The 19,539-nt window shown below is 43.8% G+C and overlaps 1 protein-coding gene across 5 annotated transcripts in view; it reads left to right on the top strand.

The window, feature by feature from the left end:
* DOCK1 (dedicator of cytokinesis 1) overlaps window positions 1–19,539 on the top strand; it is a 1,428,876-nt gene that overhangs the window by 861,263 nt on the left and 548,074 nt on the right. For 3 of the 5 annotated variants that reach the window (XM_029610025.1, XM_029610028.1, XM_029610024.1), the window contains exons 29-30: window positions 9,918–9,956; window positions 10,038–10,132. In XM_029610025.1, the coding sequence (XP_029465885.1) occupies window positions 9,918–9,956; window positions 10,038–10,132 (134 nt within the window). The remainder of the gene's footprint in view (window positions 1–9,917; window positions 9,957–10,037; window positions 10,133–19,539) is intronic. The other 2 variants (XM_029610029.1, XM_029610027.1) reach the window with 1 other exon arrangement.

Raw genomic sequence — 19,539 nt, 5'->3', positions numbered from 1 at the left:
CTCCGTCACCGCGCCTGTGTGTGTGTGTTTCTTCTTACCTGAAACAGCAGTTACCATCAGCGAAGGGAGGCCTGCGCAGTCGGCGCCCAGACCCGTCGGGGTAAGGCCTGTTTATTTTCCCTTCCCCCCGGCGAGCCTGAACGCCAACCTCGAAGCCAAAGCAGCAGCCCCACGGACCTAAGACCCTCCCACCAGCCAGATCGGCCAGTCCCAAAGCTGCAGAGGGAGTTTTAAAGAGCTAATTGGATCTAATAGGAGCCAGCCCAGTGGGTCTTTAAATTCTCTTCAGCCCGGCGCCACGCGCCGAGCGTCGCACGACAAAGGGGCCTGCCCCTTTGTCTCGCCCCTTCGGCGCAGCCCCGAGGGAGCCCCGATTCCCCACTCGGTCGGTTCCTCCTCAGCTGCCTACCTTTTTCAACTCCGTCAGCATAACAGTGTCACTAGCAACTGTATGAAGTTGCAGAGCACAAACATCAAAGACAACCACAGTAATCTTCAATCACTATCCACCCGCAACAGAACCTATCAAACCACCTCTAGACAGCCGCGCCCAAGTTGTTTACTCTAGACCTGCGCTAATCACATCAACGTCACACCGAGAGCCCGTGGAATAGCCAGAGTTATCAGCAGATCCTACAAAGGGACTTATTAGATCATACAAAAGAAAATAAAAAAAAACAAAAACAAAATTTGTATTGTTTGCACTCGCCCAGCTTTCTTCTAACTGTTTTCGACCAGCATTTGTCCAGTATTCTTCTTTGTGAGCCCCTTTGTGCAGCCCCCTTCCGACTCCACACGCCCGCGGCTCAAACAACCCTTTTCAACTAACTCATCGGAAAGCGAAGCCTGGAAACAACAACCGCTCAGGACCCTTAACTAATTCACATCTCTGCACTCACAACAAGACCTGAGTAACACAATTATGATGACCCAACATATTCCCATCAGATATCACCGCCACCTCTTCAACATGCTTTCAGCTCAATCCCCTCCAGCAAGAATTCCCAGTTCTCTCATCCCTATCCTGATCACTCCCTTGACTCAGCTCCTAGGTCTAACTCTTCTCTCAGTGACCCTATTTAATTCTCAATCCTTGACAAAAAAGACTCATATCCTCAATGACTATCTCTTAGACTGTAACCCTGACGTTTGCGCCATCACAGAAACCTGGCTAAAAAACACAGATATAGCGCTAATCAATCAATTACCTACCCACAAATACGACTTTTTCTCTATCCACAGACACAAAAAATGAGGGGGTGGCCTGTTACTAGCCACCAAGAAAGAACTCAGACTAACATCTCATACAATCAAGACAGAATCCAAACTAGAACTAGGTTTATTCAAATCTAATTATCTGCAAGTCTTACTAGTTTATGCCCCCCCAGGAGTATTGGAAGCAGACGCCTCCCCCCTTATTAAAACCATTGTTAAACATATCAACACTGACTCTCCTACCATAATCTTGGGAGACTTTAACATACACTTTGAAGCCACTCACCATGCACCCAATTGTGAAGCCCTTCTCACCGCCCTCAATGCAATGGGATTCACCCAGATCGTCAACGGACCCACACATAAAGCAGGACACACCTTGGACCTTATCTTTATCAACTCTAATTTCTCCATTACCAAGGATCCGGCTTGTACCCCCATCCCCTGGTCAGACCACTATCTGATAACAACCACCCTCACTTCAAAAAAACAGACACCCACCACCCAACACCTCTCCTCCATTCACTTCAGGAAATCATGTGCTTCCGACACACTCAGCGAACAGCTCACTAAGGATCTCAAAAATATAGATCTATCCAACCCCAACACAGCGGTGCTCTCCTGGCACAAGATCACTGAAGCTGTAGCAAATAAGCACTGCCCATCTATCTCGAAAAGAATTAATCCTTTAAAAAAAGGAAATCAACCTTGGTTCTCCAATGAACTCAAACAGATAAAACAAGAACTACGTCATAAGGAAAACAAATGGCGTAAAGCCCCTTCCCCCTCTACACTTTCATCATACAAAGGAACCTTACATCATTACAGGTCATCAGTTTTAAAATCAAAAAAAGTTTTTTACGCCAATAAAATCCATGATCTCCAATATGACGCGAAGGCTCTCTTCTCTTATGTGTCTCAAATCACAAAGTCACTACCACCACCGATCCCAGACGAACAAGCTCAATCCAAGGCAAACGAGCTAGCCATTTTCTTTCAGCAGAAGATATGAAACACACTCTCAATCCTTCCACCCAATAACAACACCCTCGCTTCATTTACCAATACCCATATGCTTAAGGGAGCCAAATTAGACAACTTCGAATTAACTTCATCTAAAGAGATCGAATCCATTCTCAAGAAGCAGAAACCATCCAGCCACCCCACAGACAACCTACCAACCAAGCTACTCCTACTCATACCAAACACAATCTCCGGACCACTGGCCAACATCATAAACTGCTGCTTAACCCAAGGTTTGTACCCAAACATCCTAAAAAACGCCTCTCTCAAACCCCTCCTTAAGAAACACAACTTAGACCCTAGTGAACTAGCTAATTTTCGCCCTATATCGAATCTTCCATTCTTAGCCAAATCACAGAAAAGGTGGTTAACACCCAGCTCTCAGAGTATTTAGAAGATTACAATATACTATATCCTTCACAGTAGGCATCTCAGGACAAGTCTACAACTGGTTCAAGTCTTTCCTTAGCGATAGAAGCTTCAAGGTCAGAATAAATAATAAAGAATCACCACCAACAAATTCATCACTAGGAGTACCTCAAGGATCCTCCCTGTCCCCCACACTTTTCAATATCTACCTCCTCCCCCTGTGCCAACTGTTAACAAGTCTCAACCTTATTCACTACATTTAAGCAGATGATGTGCAGATCCTGATCCCCATAACGGAATCCATTAACAAATCACTCTCGATCTGGAACAACTGCCTACAATCTATCACTAGTCTCCTCAACAGTTTAAATTTGGTCCTCAATGCTAACAAGACTGAACTCCTCCTCATTTCCGCCAACCAAGACAACTACCAGTCACAGACCCAACATAACCACGCCCTCATTCATACTCAGGTTAGAGACCTTGGGGTAATACTTGATAACCGTCTTAACCTAAAGAGTATGATTAACACTATTACCAAAGACTGCTTCTTCAGACTACAGGTATTAAAAAGACTCAAACCTCTCTTATATTTCCACGACTTTAGGACAGTTCTTCAATCCTTGATATTTGCCAAAATAGACTACTGCAGCGCGCTCCTCACAGGTCTACCCAGTTCAACCATTAAGCCACTTCAGATGATACAAAATGCTGCTGCCAGAATCCTAACAAGCACCAACCGGAGTGATCATATTACACCCATCCTCCAAAATCTACACTGGTTACCAATCAACCACAGAGTCCTTCACAAATCTTTATCATTAATACACAAATCCATCTACGATATCCTTTATCTCGACCTTGAAATCCCATTAAAACTCCATACTTCTAATAGGCCAATGAGAGAAATATCCAAAGGAACGCTACAAGCCCCTCCAACCAAAGCCACACGACTCATTGCATCCAGGGACCGAGCATTTTCGACAGCAGGCCCAGCCATCTGGAACAACCTCCCCGCTGAACTCAGGCTGGAACCTTGCCTGCTAACTTTTAAGAAAAAACTCAAAACGTGGCTGTTCCGCCTAGCCTTCCCAGAACCCTGGGATACACATTAGACGTTATCTACTCCTCTGATTACCTGGACAGCATGGATACCAACTCTAACTTGTGGACTAACTCTAATCCGAACTATCTCTAGTCCGGAATTTGTTATTTCTCCTTTTAACTTAAATTTATCTTTTTTCTTCCAGCTACCTAAGCTTCCAAGTTCACGGTCCTCATTTAATGTAACTTTGTTTCTTCCTTTACCTAGTTATTTTTTACCCCTGTTCGATGTAAACCGTCCTGATATGGTATTTAACCATGAAGGTCGGTATAGAAAAATGTTAAATAAATAAATAATAAATAATGAGGAACTTTGTCAAATGCCTTCTGAAAATCCATGTACACTACATCTACCGGTTCACCTTTTATTACCAGTTCACATGTTTATTAACTCCTTCAAAAAAGTGAAGCATAAATCGAGTATAGCTCCCTCCCTCATGGGTTCCATTACCATTTGTTTGAACAGAGCCCCTTGCAGGGCATCCACTATCTCTCTACTATTGTTAGATTTTGCAGAAGGTATTCTCTAGAGATGTGAATCGTGTGATTGATCGTCTTAACGATCGATTTTGGCTGGGGGGGAGGGAATCGGATCGTCGCGGTTTTGTTTTTTTTAAAATCGTGTAAATCGTAAATCGGGGGAGGGCGGGAAAACCCGCACACTAAAACAACCCTAAAACCCACCCCGACCCTTTAAAATAAATCCCCCACCCTCCCGAACCCCCCCAAAATGTCTTAAATTACCTGGGGTCCAGTAGGGGGGTCCCGATGTGATCTTCCACTCTCGGGCCACGGGTGCGTTAATAGAAATGGCGCCGGCGCTACCTTTGCCCTGTCATATGACAGGGCAAAGGTAGCGCCAGCGCCATTTTGGTTCCTGTCCCCCGACGTCACGAGCGCAGGAGATCGCTCCCGGACCCCCGCTGGACCTCCAGGGACTTTTGACCAGCTTGGGGGGGCCTCCTGACCCCCACAAGACTTGCCAAAAGTCCAGCGGGGGTCCGGGAGTGACCTCCTGCACTCGAATCGTATTGCCATATTGCAAAATGGCGCCGTCCATACGGCCGGTGCCATTTTGCAATACGGCCATACGGCCGGCGCTTTTGCAATACGGCAATACGATTCGAGTGCAGGAGGTCGCTCCCGGACCCCCGCTGGACTTTTGGCAAGTCTTGTGGGGGTCAGGAGGCCCCCCCCAAGCTGGCCAAAAGTCCCTGGGGGTCCAGCGGGGGTCCGGGAGCGATCTCCTGCGCTCGTGACGTCAGGGGACAGGAACCAAAATGGCACCGGCGCTACCTTTGCCCTGTCATATGACAGGGCAAAGGTAGCTCCGCGCCATTTCTATTAACGCACCCGTGGCCCGAGAGTGGAAGATCACATCGGGACCCCCCCACTGGACCCCAGGTAATTTAAGACATTTTGGGGGGTTCGGGAGGGTGGGGGATTTATTTTAAAGGGTCGGGGTTGGTTTTAAGGTTTTTTTAGTGTGCCGGTTTTCCTGCCCTCCCCCTTCCCCTCCCCCCTTCCCCCGATTTACGATTTTGGACGATAAATCGGGGAAATTCCTATTGTATCACGCCTCTAACAATTTTTGATGATTTAAAATATATCGGACGATATTTTAAGTCATCAAAAAACAATTCACATCCCTAGTATTCTCCAGTCTACATCCCGCAGATTAAAGTCTTCAACAATCACCACTTCTCCCTTCTTTCCCATCTTTTGGATGTGTTCAACCAGATCTCTGTCAAGCTCGTCCTTTTAGTTTGGAGGCCTGTAAACCACTCCAATAAAAATGGATGCCCCATCATCTTTTTTTAGGTCTGCCCATAGTGCTTCTTCTTTGCCCCATCTTCCTTGAAGCTCAGATGCTTGGATATTGTTTCTGTATAAAGGATGTGGATTGAGCGTGCCTTCATACGATGCCAAACTGTGAAGTTCAGCTATCGTGTATGTGAGCCTATAATGGCTTCTAAATCATTAGGCACCTCAATGTAGGTTTTAAATTTATGATTGTGTCCACGGGTTTGCGTGCTCTGCAATTATTTTCTTGATATTCAAGCCACCACTTGTATTATACTTGCGTGTGTGTAGTCAATCTTGTGCTGCCGACACCAAGGCGTTTCGGAGCTTGTGCTCCTTCTTCACGGGCTTGCTTTGACAAGAGAGACCGCGAAAACACTGTGGCAACTGTACAACATAAAAATAAACCATTACTGTCATCCTAAAGCTATTGACATTTGACTGTCACTTAGCGGGGTACTTCTGGTTGGAGTTCCGAATACATACTTATTGCTGTGGCTGATTGGGTGGTCGTGGACTGCGGCGCTGGAGATGCTGGTTGTCATGCTCCGCTGTAGAGTACAGAATAAATTCCTGATTGGGCTTACTTAAAGTGGAATCCGGATTAGAGACGGTTGAAAAAAGGCTTTAATAGCATTACTTGCCAAATAGTTTGATCGGTACTTACTGTTCTGAACCACGGCTGCCGTAACCTGCTCCTTTGGCTAGCGCGGGAGTCGGCGGGAGAAATCGCCATTTTTAAAGGAGTTCTGTCACGTAGGCTCATGACGTGTTGGGCGGTGCTACTGACGTCACTCTAGTTACTGTGACGTGGGTGGATGCTAGATCAGTGACAGCCATTCTATTTTATCATTCAATCCGTGGGGTTCTAATGTGTTCAGTCGATGAATCCACTGGTTCTCTTTTCTATTGAGAATCATTTCACGGTTGCCTCCTCGCCATGATGCTTTCACTTGTTCCAGCACTGCCCATTCTAATTCTCCGAACGTGTGCCCTGTGAACCCCACGGATTGAATGATAAAATAGAATGGCTGTCACTGATCTAGCATCCACCCACGTCACAGTAAGTAGAGTGACGTCAGTAGCACCGCCCAACACGTCATGAGCCTACGTGACAGAACTCCTTTAAAAATGGCGATTTCTCCCGCCGACTCCCGCGCTAGCCAAAGGAGCAGGTTACGGCAGCCGTGGTTCAGAACAGTAAGTACCGATCAAACTATTTGGCAAGTAATGCTATTAAAGCCTTTTTTCAACCGTCTCTAATCCGGATTCCACTTTCAGTAAGCCCAATCAGGAATTTATTCTGTACTCTACAGCGGAGCATGACAACCAGCATCTCCAGCGCCGCAGTCCACGACCACCCAATCAGCCACAGCAATAAGTATGTATTCGGAACTCCAACCAGAAGTACCCCGCTAAGTGACAGTCAAATGTCAATAGCTTTAGGATGACAGTAATGGTTTATTTTTATGTTGTACAGTTGCCACAGTGTTTTCGCGGTCTCTCTTGTCAAAGCAAGCCCGTGAAGAAGGAGCACAAGCTCCGAAACGCCTTGGTGTCGGCAGCACAAGATTGACTACACACACGCAAGTATAATACAAGTGGTGGCTTGAATATCAAGAAAATAATTGCAGAGCACGCAAACCCGTGGACACAATCATAAATTTAAAACCTACATTGAGGTGCCTAATGATTTAGAAGCCATTATAGGCTCACATACACGATAGCTGAACTTCACAGTTTGGCATCGTATGAAGGCACGCTCAATCCACATCCTTTATACATAACAAGTTGTATTATTTTTCATATTTTGTATCTTGTTATAACAGTTTGGGTATAATATTTGAGTATTGGATATTGTTTCTGACATAAAGAGCCACTCCTCCCCCTTTCCTGTCCTCTCTGTCCTTCCTTAACAAGTTATAGCCCGGTATTGTATCCCAATCATGATATTCCATGAATCACGTCTCCGTGACGACAACAACGTCCAAGTCTGCCTCGACCATTAGTGCTTGCAGATCTGGGATTTTATTGCCCAAACTACGAGCATTTATGCTTATAGCTTTCCAGCTTTTCTCATTCAGTTTACTGCTTTTCTTGGACTCCTTTTCTGGTTATTTAGTTGAGTTTTGTTATCCACTCCACCCTTTTCATTAGCATTTGTGTTTGGGGGGTTACATTCTAATTTCTTACTGCCACCCCCAGCATCTAGTTTAAATGCCTTATGACATAGGATTTGAATTTATCTCTTAGGATCCTCTTTCCTGCCACAGACAGATGTAAGCCATCTTTGACAAAGAGCTTTTTATTGTTTCATACATGACCCCAGCCCCCAATAAATCCAAAACTTTGTTCCTTACACAAGGATTTGAGCCATACATTGAAGCTATTAATATGACTTAGCCTCTCCTTCCCCTTTCCATGAACCGGTAACACTTCTGAAAAGGCAATGGTTGTCGTCATGTGACTAATCTGCTTTGCTAGAGACTGGAAATCTCTCAGTATCACTTGGATGTTATTTCCAGCAAGATTGTTGGTTCCCAGATGGATGATAATATCAACTTTAAAGTCTTTGCTTTCTTCTTTGATCACATTGACTATTTGAATAGCATTTCTACCTGCCAATGATCCTGGGAGGCTTTTAACTGTAGTGTTTCCCTCGCTGAGAATTCCCAGATTAGTGCCTCTGATGACGGAGTCACCCAGCACAATGTGCTTTTTCCTTTGGTTACTGATTGTCTTATGGAATTTGTGTATGCATTGGGTTTCTTCTTTCTTTTCAGATAACACTTCAATCTCTTTCTTAAGAATTTCTTCTGTATTTAATACAGAGAAGGCGTTTTGTACTTGTCACTTGATACAGTGTGTGTCTCCACATCATAGGCTGATTCTACCAGAGCCCACTGTAATCCTGTTATTTTTTTTAGTTCCTTAATGTCTTGTGTGAGTGTGTGTGTGTGTGTGGGGGGGGGGGGGGGGTAGACGTGTGGGCTGCACAGCTGTCAAGAACGGGTGTCTGTGAGTCACAGGTCTTAACCTACCTGAGCCCACTGTAAATATCTTTTTCCTTGACTTTTTGTTTTCTGTGGTAATGGGGAATTAATTCCTGAATAATGTAAAGTGGGTGAAACTTTTTTTATTGCAGCTAATTCAGCTTTAACTTCAGCAAGCTCCTTTTTCAAGGAAGAGAGTTCTGAGCAAATGGGGCAAGCCCTAAGTTTCCAGATGATTTCCCTCAGAATAAAGGCTCCACAATAGTTACTTTGGATAGTCCTCATTTTGGTAAATTTATTTGATGGATAACACCTAAGGAATTACCAATTTACTAATTTTTCTTTTTGCCAATTATGAATTTAGGCAGACTATTTAAGAAAAACAAACTTGGGGTGGGTGTTAAACGGTTAACTCTTGGTCAAGGTTGTTCTCAGAACCCTGTATCTGCAATTGAGTTTGAAAGGACTCTCCTCCTGATTGTCTTACTTAGTTATACTTAATCTTTTTACTTAGCGGACCGAGAAGCTTTAGTACTTCCTGTCTCCTGGCTGAGCACAGCCCACAAAGGATCTGATTGCCTCTGATTATCCCCTGCTGTCTCTTGAGTCAGCAGCCCAGTTATATAAAAATTAATTATTCTGACATTTATAGTGAAAATCAGCTTAACATATAAAGTTTTGGGAGGTAATTATCAAAAGGATTTACATGCATAAACCTTGTTTTATGCATGTAAGTTGCCTTTTGAAAATGAAGCCAGGATGTTATGGAGAAAAGGTATGCACAAAACATGATTTTGTGCGTAATTTGTCCTGCACTTATAGGGATTTTGGGGTGGGGTGGAGGACAGAATAGGGGCTTGGAAAAAATTTACGCATATACTTTCAATTTTTGAAGGTATACTTGTACATGTACACGCAGAAAATTATATCTAATTAATAGCAGGTGTAACTTCCTGTGCATGTGTCCAAATGCATACCCACAAAACTCAGGAATTTTCAATGTGTTCTTATATACATTAGCCAGAGTTTTCAAAGCAGTCTAAAGCCCTATATGGGCTGTTGAAAATGACCCTTCCTAGGTTCCATCTGGCCATCTGTGCGGCATTAAAAATTGTTCTATGACATAGAAATTTAACCACTTTCCTTCTTCCATACATACGCAATCAAGTACAATATGCATCAGTCATTGATAATAGTTTCATAGTTGTCATGAAGAATAATTCAGATTATTCATTTTATTTGTACACGTGTAAGCTTTGTTCTTAGTTCATCTACCAATAAGTTTGGCAGAAGAATGCTGGTCTTATTGAGGAATGTCAGAAAAATTCCTAGAGAACAAGAAGAAATACACTATTAGAAGTTATGCAGCCTCACTGTATTTTAACACTGGTTTGAATTTTTTTCATTCAGCAATGTAGGAGCTACCTTTTGAGTCAAGTCATTAATCAAGTGAGTTTTCATCAGCCACTGGGTATCATTTTTTGATCTAAAATTGGCCTTTTTCAAATGTTTTTTTCTTTTTTGTTTTAGGACTTTTTGATGGAAACATTCATCATGTTCAAGAATCTCATTGGGAAGAATGTCTATCCCTCAGACTGGGTTATTATGAATATGATGCAGAATAAGTAAGTATGGAGAAGGAATACTGTATCTTTATTGATATGAGACTTTCATGTTCATCTGGGAAAAAACCAGCATTTCTTAGAAGCAAGCTACATAAAATACAGCAATGCAGCACCTTTTTCCCTCCTACAATGCAAATAAGTATTTTAAAAAACTGTATCTAGATTGCAATATATTTGCTATAGTAAAGACAGGAAGATGCAGTCATACTGTGTGTTCCAGTACACATAATGGAGCTTCATATGAACAATGCTAGTTTGAAAACTGTTAGAGGCGCAACATGTAAATAAGTTCCTTCTGTGAATATTAATAGCTTGTTTGAGAGTATGTTATAATTATTTGTATTTTTTTTTTAATTTAAGTTTTTAAGATGAATGTTTTATGTTTGTAAATTATTGGGTACATTTTTAATTGGCCATGCGGGTAAAAAAAACGGGGGTTATGCACACACCGAAGTGCCGGGCCAAAGGAAAGGAGCGGTCCGGGGGGCAGGGAGGGGCAAGGCTTGAGGCAGCCAGTACAGCAGCTATTTGCTGCAGTGCCGGGGAAGTATGCGCCGGCAGTCGGCCAGCGCGCAGAAGTTGCTTCTGCTCCAGAGGAGCAGCAACTTAAACGAAAAAAAAAAAAAAAAGTAAGGTAGGTTAGATTTAGGGGGTAGAGAGGAGAAGGGGAAGGAGGTTAGGTAGGGGAGTAGGGCAGTTCCCTCCCACTCCGCTCCTTAATTGGAGCGGACTGGGAGGGAACTGGGGAAGGCCAGTATGTGTCGCCGCATGAAAATTGCATAAGTACCCCTTTCTTGCGCACATGGATTATAAAATTTGGCGCACATGTGTGCGCGACCCCCAGATTTTGTAATATGCGCGTGCTGGTGTGCACATGTTATAAAATCGGCGTGGCCATGTGTGCGTGCAAGTTTAAAAATCTACCCCTTTATGTTTATAATTTATATTGTGTGCAATGTTACCCCCCAGTGCACTTTGTTGGTGAGGCAGATTTATAAATATGTGAAATAAATAACACTGTATCTACAAATGATACCATTAAAAAAGGGAAATTAGATTTTCCTGACAGATTGTGGAAAAAGCTAATTCCAAATTACTTGAACCAAATGCTAGTAAGAGAGTTTTGAAAAAGAATAAAAAAAATACTTTTGGTATCTGTATTTAACTGTATGTGCTGTCTGGATGTCTAGAAGTCTAGAAAATAAAATGGGAAAGTTTGATTGTATGGCACTAGAAGAAGATGACATACCGTAACAGTCATTTTAGAGACTTGGTTGAAAAGGGACAGCCAATGGACACAGTGATACAAGGGTAGAAAATATAATATTGAAATGACAGAGCAGATAGATGTTGTGGTAGTGGCATGGTTCTATATGTTAAGGAATTTATAATGTCAAGCAATGCTTTCTGAAATCTCTGTATATAGAAATTCAATGTGTGATGGGATAACTATAGCTTAGACAGGTCACTAAGCACAGAAACACAATAATAATGGGGAATTTTAATTACCCCAAAATTGGATGTAATTAAAATCTCATCAGGGCATGTCAGATATGTTACGTTTCTAGACACCATAAATGACTGCTTTATGGAGCAACTGGTCCTAGAACAGATTGAGGAGGGGGCACTACTTATATCTAATTCTCACTGGAATGCAAAATCTGATGCAAAGAGTATCAGTGGTGGAGCCAAAAGGCAATAGTGATCATAATGCAGTCAAATTTGATATAATCACTGAAGGAAGAATATTAGGTAAAACTACTATAGTAGCATTCCACTTCAAAAAGAAAGAATGGTAAAATGAAAAAATTAGCCAGGAAGAATCTAAAACGGGCAGTTGCAAGGGTTAAAAATCTGCATGAGGCATGGAAATTGTTTAAAACAACATCTTGTTAGGCCCAGATAAAATATATTTCACGTATAAAAGGTCAAAAGGAAAACAAGCATCTTCCCTTAAGGTTAAATGGTGCTGTGAAAAAGACCATCAAAGCCAAAATGGCATATTTTAAAAAAATAGAAAGCTAGACCTAATGAAAAAAACATATGTAGGCATATGAGCACTGCCAAATTAGATGTAAATCATTAATAAAGAGAATTTGAGAAGATGATTGCCAAAAGGCAAAAACTAATATAGACTTTCTCAAGTACATTAAAAACAAGAAACCTACAAAGGAGTCTCTTGGGCCATTTGTTGAATATCTGATACAAAGGGACTCAGGGAAGAAAAGACCATAGCAGAAAAATTAAATGAATTATTTAGAACATAAGAATTGTTATACAGTGTCAAGCCAATGGTCTATCAACCCCAGTAATCTTCTTCCAACAGTGACCAGTCCAGGTCACAAGTGCCTGATAGAATCACAAATGGTAGATGGATTCCATGCTGCTTAAACTCAGGGATAAGCAGCGACTTTCCCCCAAGCCTCCTTGGTTAATAAAGGTTTGGTCTTTGCTTTGGTCTTTATTGAAGAGTATGTTGGGAAGATACCCATGCCTCAACCATTCTTTGGAGGTGATGTTTCAAAGGAACTAAAACAAATCTGTATAAATGTAGAAGAGATACTAGAGCAAACTGACAAACTAAATAATAGCATATCACTGGAACCTGATAGTATTTACCCAGGAGTTCTAAAGGAACTTAAATATGACATTTCAAACCTGCTACTGGTAATTTTTAACCTATAATTCAAATCTGCCTTTATACCTGAAGACTGAGTGATAGCAAATATAATGCTAATTTTGAAAAAGGGCTTCAAAGGTGATCCAAATAACTACAGACCGGAAGGCGTAATATTGGAAGCAGTTTGCCTTACAAATCTATTAAAATTATTTGAAGGTATGAATATGCATGTGAATGAAGGTGTGATGAATTATATAGCATATTTGGATCTTCAGAAGGCATATCTTAAATTCCCTCATGAAGACTCCCTCAGAAAACTAAAAAGTCATGAGATAGGAGATTCTAGTTATGGACTTGTAATTGGTTAAAAGGAAACCAAGAGGAGGGCTAAATGGTTAGTTTTCCCAAATTAGAGTGCTCCAAGGTTCTGTACTAGGACCAATGTTTAACTTATTTATTAATGATCTAAAAAAGGGGAACTACAAGTAAAGTGATCAGATTTGCAGATGACATGAAAATATTCAAAATAGTTAAAACACAAGCAGAATAAGAGCAACCTGTAGAAAGACCTTACAAGATTATGTAACTCTGCATCTAAGTAACTGATGAAATTAAATGTGAACAAGTACAAAGTGAAGTACATAGTAAAAAAAATAAAAAATAAATGTAGGTACACAATGCTGGGTTTTGTATTAGTAACCACCCAGGAAAAGGATCTTGGAGTCATTGTGAACAATACGTTGAAATCCTAAACTCAGTATTAGGCGTAGGCGATGGTCAAAAAAACAAATAGAATTACTAGATATTATTGGGAAAGAAATGGATAATAAAATTGTGAATATCATAATGTCTCTGTATAGATCTGTAGGGTGACTGCATCTGGAGTATTGTGGACAAATCTGATTGCCCCATCTCAAGAAAGTTATAGCAGAACTAGAAAACATATAAAAAAAGGGTAAAAAAAAATGATAAAGCTGGAACAGCTCCCTTATGAAGAGAGGCTAAATAGGTTATTGGTTGTCTGCTTAGAGAAGAGATGACTGAGAGGAGGATATGCTAGAAGTTTATAAAATTATGAGTGAGATATAACAGGTAAATGAATGGTTAATTACCCTTTCAAATAGAACTAAGACTAGGGAATCTCCAAGAAATTAGTGTGTGGCAAATTTAAACAAATTGGCAAAAGTATTTTTTTCACTCAACACATAATTAAGCTATGAAATCTGTTGCTGGCATAGCTAAGTTTAAAAGGCGTTTGGACAAGTTTCTGGAGAGAAAAGTCAATTATTAGCCAGGGAGACTCAGGGAAACCCACTGCTTAACCTAGGGGGCTAAAAATGAGGAAGTAGATCTACTCTTCAGGATCTGTTAGATATGTCCTAATGACCCTGATTATCCACTGTCTGAGACAAGATGCTGAACTTGATGTACCTTTTGGTTTGACGTAGCATGGCACATTTTATGTTCTTGCATTTTTAAATGCATAATTTTTATTAGTAGTAGTAGTAGCAGCAGTCTTATTAAAATTGAAAAAACTGTTAGAATAAATTTAAACTGAAGAACTATATACAAGCCAGGTTTTTTAGAACATTGCTAATGAATATACTGAAAGTTAAATATAGTTTGTTGAGATCTCCTGCTTGAATTTTCATTGTGAACAAGAAGATTAATAGAATGTCATTTTTATTTACATCATACATGAAAGAGCTTTTATTTTAAACTTGACCTTGCATGAATTTGATCCTGCATTAATTTTCCATGTTGTCTGCTTTGTAATGACCATTGTCATTTTATATATTTTGCTAAGCTATAATTTCATTTACATGTACACTATACTAATCTGCATACAAGGAAAAGCAGCCCACTTATTTATTTTAGTTCCTAATCCTGGGGGAATTCTGCGCTACTGCGGAGCACAGAATTCCCAGCTGCGCAGACTTGCCAAACCCTGTGCAGAAAATAGCAGAGGAGACCCCAGCATGCCGCGAACGGAGCGCATCCCGCGTGTGCCGCAGGATGCGCTCCGTTCATGGCGAAGATGAAGGCCCTGGCGCACTGTTCGCGGCGAAGATAGAAGGCCCCCGTGTGCCGCGAACGGAGTGTTCTCTGCTCGCGGTGAAGATGGAAGGCCCCGGTGAGAGATATCAGGAGGGTGTGAGAGAAACCATGGGAGGTAAGAGAGCGGGGGGGATGCTTGAGTGTGGATTTCAGAGAGAGGGAGCCTATATGAGGGGTGGGGATGTGGGGTAGGGGAGGTGAGAAAGAGCAGGAGGGTATGAGAGAGAGCATGGGAGGTAAGAGAGCAGGGAGGATGCTTGGGTATCGGTTTCAGAGAAGAGGGAGCCTATATGAGGAGATTGTGAAGGAATGTGTATATGTGTGAGAGATTTGGAGCGTGTGTGTATGAAAAAGGGATTGTGTGTATGTGAGGGTGCTAGCCTGTGTGAAGGGATTGTGTATGCGTGAGACAGAGCCTGTGAGAACGGGTGCGTGAGAGAGAGACATAGGTAGCCTGTGTGAAGATGTATGTGTGAAAGAGGAAAGGGAGCTTTTGTGGGTGTGTACGCAAGAAAGAGGGCCCTGTATGAGGGGATGTGTGTGTGTACGAGAGAGTGAGGGAAGCCTGTATGAGGGTGTATGTATGTGTATTAGAGGGAGCATGTGTGTGAGAGAGAGAAGGAAAGAGGGAGCCTGTATGAGGGGCAGTACTGAGAAGGGGTGGAGGAGTTGAGGCCTGAGAGGGCAAAGTGGCCAGGGGAGTAGGGAAGAGCAAGTGGAAGGGAGACTCTTACAGTGAATTTCTAGGGAAATTCTGCTCAAAATATTTAAAATTCTGCATCTTTAATAATTTTTTTCTGTATTAATTTAAAATGTAATTACTTAGACTGTAAATTGTGTTATTTTGACCAATATACATGTTGCGGAATTTTAAGTTTTTGTGCGCAGAATTTTAAATTTTTTTTCTGCAGAATTCCTCCAGGAGTAAGTTACCTAGAAAAAGTTATTTTTCTTCCTGTTGTACTACTGTGTTACAAAATAGGCAGTGTGAGAAGAGGCTTCTCCTGGCACAAGCAGGATGGTAGTCCTCACATGAGGGATGACATCATCTGATTAGCCTGGCACAGAAAACTTTTGACTGGCAGATTGAAAATGCTCAGCCTGCTGCTATCCACGCGACCATGCAGGATCCCCCTTAGTCTCTTCTGCGGTGCAGTAGCCTTGTGGTTGTGGAGCTCCAACTCCTTGAAATTGTTCGAAACTTTTTCAAGTAGTTTTTTCCTTGTCACTTTCCCCTTCGTGGTTGATTCCTTTCCTTCCCGATAGGTACCCTTGTTGTTCTTCATGGTAGATTCCCGACCCTTGCACCATGGTGCCCATCGGCTGCACGCCAGCCTCCTTTTCGACGGCGTCAGCAGGTTTTCGAAGGTACCCCCAGTGTCCATAGACCGTGTCCACATGGACCTGCACAAGGTCTGTATCCTCTGCCTGGGGGCCTCGCACAACATCTGTGAGTGACATTTGTGTGACCAAATGACACCCAAAGGGTGTCAGGCATGCCTAGATAAAATGGAGAAGCTCTTTGGGGCTCCAAAATCTTCTACTCCTGCTTCGGTGTTCTCAGCAACCAACGATAGTGGGGAACCGACTCCACGCTTCCTCTGGCGATCCCACTATTCAACACCCCTAAGGATCAGGGAGAGGGAGATCGATCCTCGGTGGTCTCTCCCCTCCCACAGACCGCTGGGTCATCGACATCCTTGGTGTGCTGGGCAGAGACCGGGCCAAGCACTAGAAGTCCAGAAAGCACTGACACCGGTCACCGTCTCGACACGGTTCCGGAGCGGCACCAGCAGCGACTGAATCGACATTGAAGCGGCACCGGCCACCGGAGGCCCCATCCTCCAGTGCCCCTGGTAGCCCTAGGCGTTCCCCACTGACTCCGGTGCAGTGCACCATGCCACCTTGGGAGCTCGTGGGTGTGCCAGCAATGCCTCGTCGCCCTCCATCAGTCCTGACCACTCAGGACTTCCAGGAGGAGTTGGACTGCAGGGTGTAGTCAGTGGTGCACAAAGCCCTCCAGAGCTTTGAGCTGCCGGTGCCACCGTCCCCCATACCGGTGTCCAAGCCTCTGCCATTAATGCTTGCACCCCTGCTGGGGCATCTGGATGGTCCTTCATGGTGCCCTAACAAAACAGCTGGTGCTTGAGAGGCCTCCAATGCCTCTTTGGCCACTGATGCCCTCTACCGGAACGATCCCGGGGGTTCCATCGATGCCGTCTGTGCCCTCACTGCCTCCAGTGCCCTTGCATTCCAGGCCAACTGTCCCTCATAGCCCCCACCCTCGGCCCCCATGCCCCATGTAGGAGGAGAGTCCTTATAACCCATGGGGCGACGACTCTTTGGACTCTTCCTCTGAATTCTCCGACAACCCCATCTCGGAGCCTTCCCCGCTGGAGGAGCGGCGTCAGTCTCTGCCTGAAGACCTGTTTGCGAGCTTTGTAAGGGCAATGGCAGAAGCCATCCCCTTCCAGCTTCTTTTGGAGATGGATACCCCTCATAAGACGCTGGAGGTTCTCCAGTTCATTGATGCTCCCAAAGCAATCGTGGCAGTGCCTATCCATGACATTTCTAAGGAGCTCCTCCTCTGTATGTGGGAACACCACCCAGTGTCTGTGTCCCCGGTCAACAGGAAGGCCGATGCCATCTATTTGGTGCAACAGGCCGTGGGCTTTGAAAGGAGGCACCTCCCCCCACAAGTCGGCAGTTGTGGAGTCCGCCCTGAAGAAGGCCAGATATTACTGGACGTACGCTTCCGCACCTCCAAGGTGTGAACACAGGGAACTTGATGGCATAGGGAGGAAAATGTTTCAGGGTGCTATGCTGGTAACCCATTGTGGCGTACCAGCTGTATGTAACCCAATACAACTGCAATCTGTGGAAACAAGTCCAAGACTTTGCGGAGGGGCTTCCCCAGCAGCAGCAGGAATCTATTGCACCGATTGCCGCTCTGGGCCTTGAAGTGGGTAAGCACGAGCACCTATGACATATTTGAGACTGCAGACTGCTGGAGGCATTGGTGCCAGATGACTGGCATGGCTTGGAGCCTCAGGACTCTGGCCGGAAGTTCAAGACAGGCTCGCAGATCTCCCCTGTACAGGCAAAAACCTGTTTGGGGACAAAGTGAAAGAGGCCATGGCGCAGCTGAAAGATCAGCATTATACTCTTCAGCAACTTTCCACCAGCCCCTCCAAAGGCAAGTCCTCCGCTAGGAAAGCCTCCAGGCCGATCTCTCCAAAGCCCTTTTACCGGCTTAGGAAATACTATCCTCCAGCAGCCCACGCTTGCCCGCCTTGGACCAGCTCCGAAGGTCGCGGCCAGCAACAGTGGGCTCCGAGGACCCAGACAGCCCCCCAGCAAGCTCCATCTATGGGCTTTTCACTGGTGGCGAGTGGGCACAAGCCAGATGCCGGTCCCCTGGCGGTCAATTCCCCGGACAGTGGCAGGCTCTTTTGCTTCGCTCACTGTTGGGAGGCGATCACATGGGACCGATGGGTCCTCTCCATTTTCCACCTGAATTTCAGCAGGCTCCCTGAGACCACTCCCCCGTGTCCATCATGGGGTTCGTCTGCTCATCAGGTCATTCATCAATCAGAACTTTCAACCCATCTTGTGACGGGTGCAGTAGAACTGGTTCCCCATGAACAGCGGGGCCACAGCTTCTACTCGAAGTACTTCCTAATTCCGAAAAGGAACGGTGACTTGCACCCCATCCTCGACCTCAGAGCACTAAACAGGTTTCTCGTAAGTGAAAAGTTCAAAATGGTTTCTCTGGGCACACTCTCAGTGGGCCTTGTGGTCCCAATGGCGGCAATCATCCCAGGATCTGGAGACCTTTGCAGCTCTCAGATGGTGTGGCCAGGATCTTAATTGAGTCCTGGAAGCCTTCCATCAGGAAGTCTTATAGCTCGAAGTAGAAGTGTTTCTCCATCTGGTGCGGTAGCCACGGACTGGACCCTTTATTTCTGTTTATTTATTTATTTACTTACAACTTCTTATATACCGTCATAGCTAATGGAATTTTATCAAAATGGTTTTCAAATAATTCTAATTTAGCAAATCAAAAATAAAATAAAGTAAAATTTTAAGAGTGAAGAAATAAATGCAAATGAAAAAGTTAGATAAAAAATACAATCAGTAACATATCAATATAAATAAAATTTTATATCTATAGAAATTAATAAATCTATTTTAATAAAACGGAAAGACAGAAATAAAATAGTTATATCAACTGAGAAGGAGAAAGAAAAATACCTTGCTTCTTATTCTTTTGTTTTCTCCTGTCCACTACCCCACCTGCTAGATTACTTCTGGCTTCTGTCTGGGACTGGCCTCCAGACCAACTCGGTCCGCTTGCATCTCAGCGCACTCAGTGCCTACCACCAGGGTGTTGCTGGTGCGCCCATTTCGGTTCATCCTCTAGTCGGATGCTTCATGTGGGGCCTGGTTCAACTGAAGCCCCCGCTGCGATCTCCGGCTACCCTGTGGGATCTCAGCATTGTCCTGGCAAGGCTAATGCGGCCTCCGTTCGATCCACTTAAGTCCTGTGAACTGAAGTTCCTCACCTGGAAAGTCATGTTCCTGGTGGCGATCACTTCTGTTCACAGAGTCAATGAGATCCAGACCCTGGTTACATATGCCCCCTACACAAAGTTCTTCCATGATCGTGTGGTGCTGTGTACGCATCCCAAATTTCTACCTAAGTGGTAACTGCTTTCCATATCAATCA

The sequence above is a fragment of the Rhinatrema bivittatum genome, chromosome 7, assembly GCF_901001135.1.
Source record: "Rhinatrema bivittatum chromosome 7, aRhiBiv1.1, whole genome shotgun sequence".
Lineage (NCBI taxonomy): Eukaryota > Metazoa > Chordata > Amphibia > Gymnophiona > Rhinatrematidae > Rhinatrema > Rhinatrema bivittatum.
This window is presented reverse-complemented; position numbering and strand designations above follow the sequence as displayed.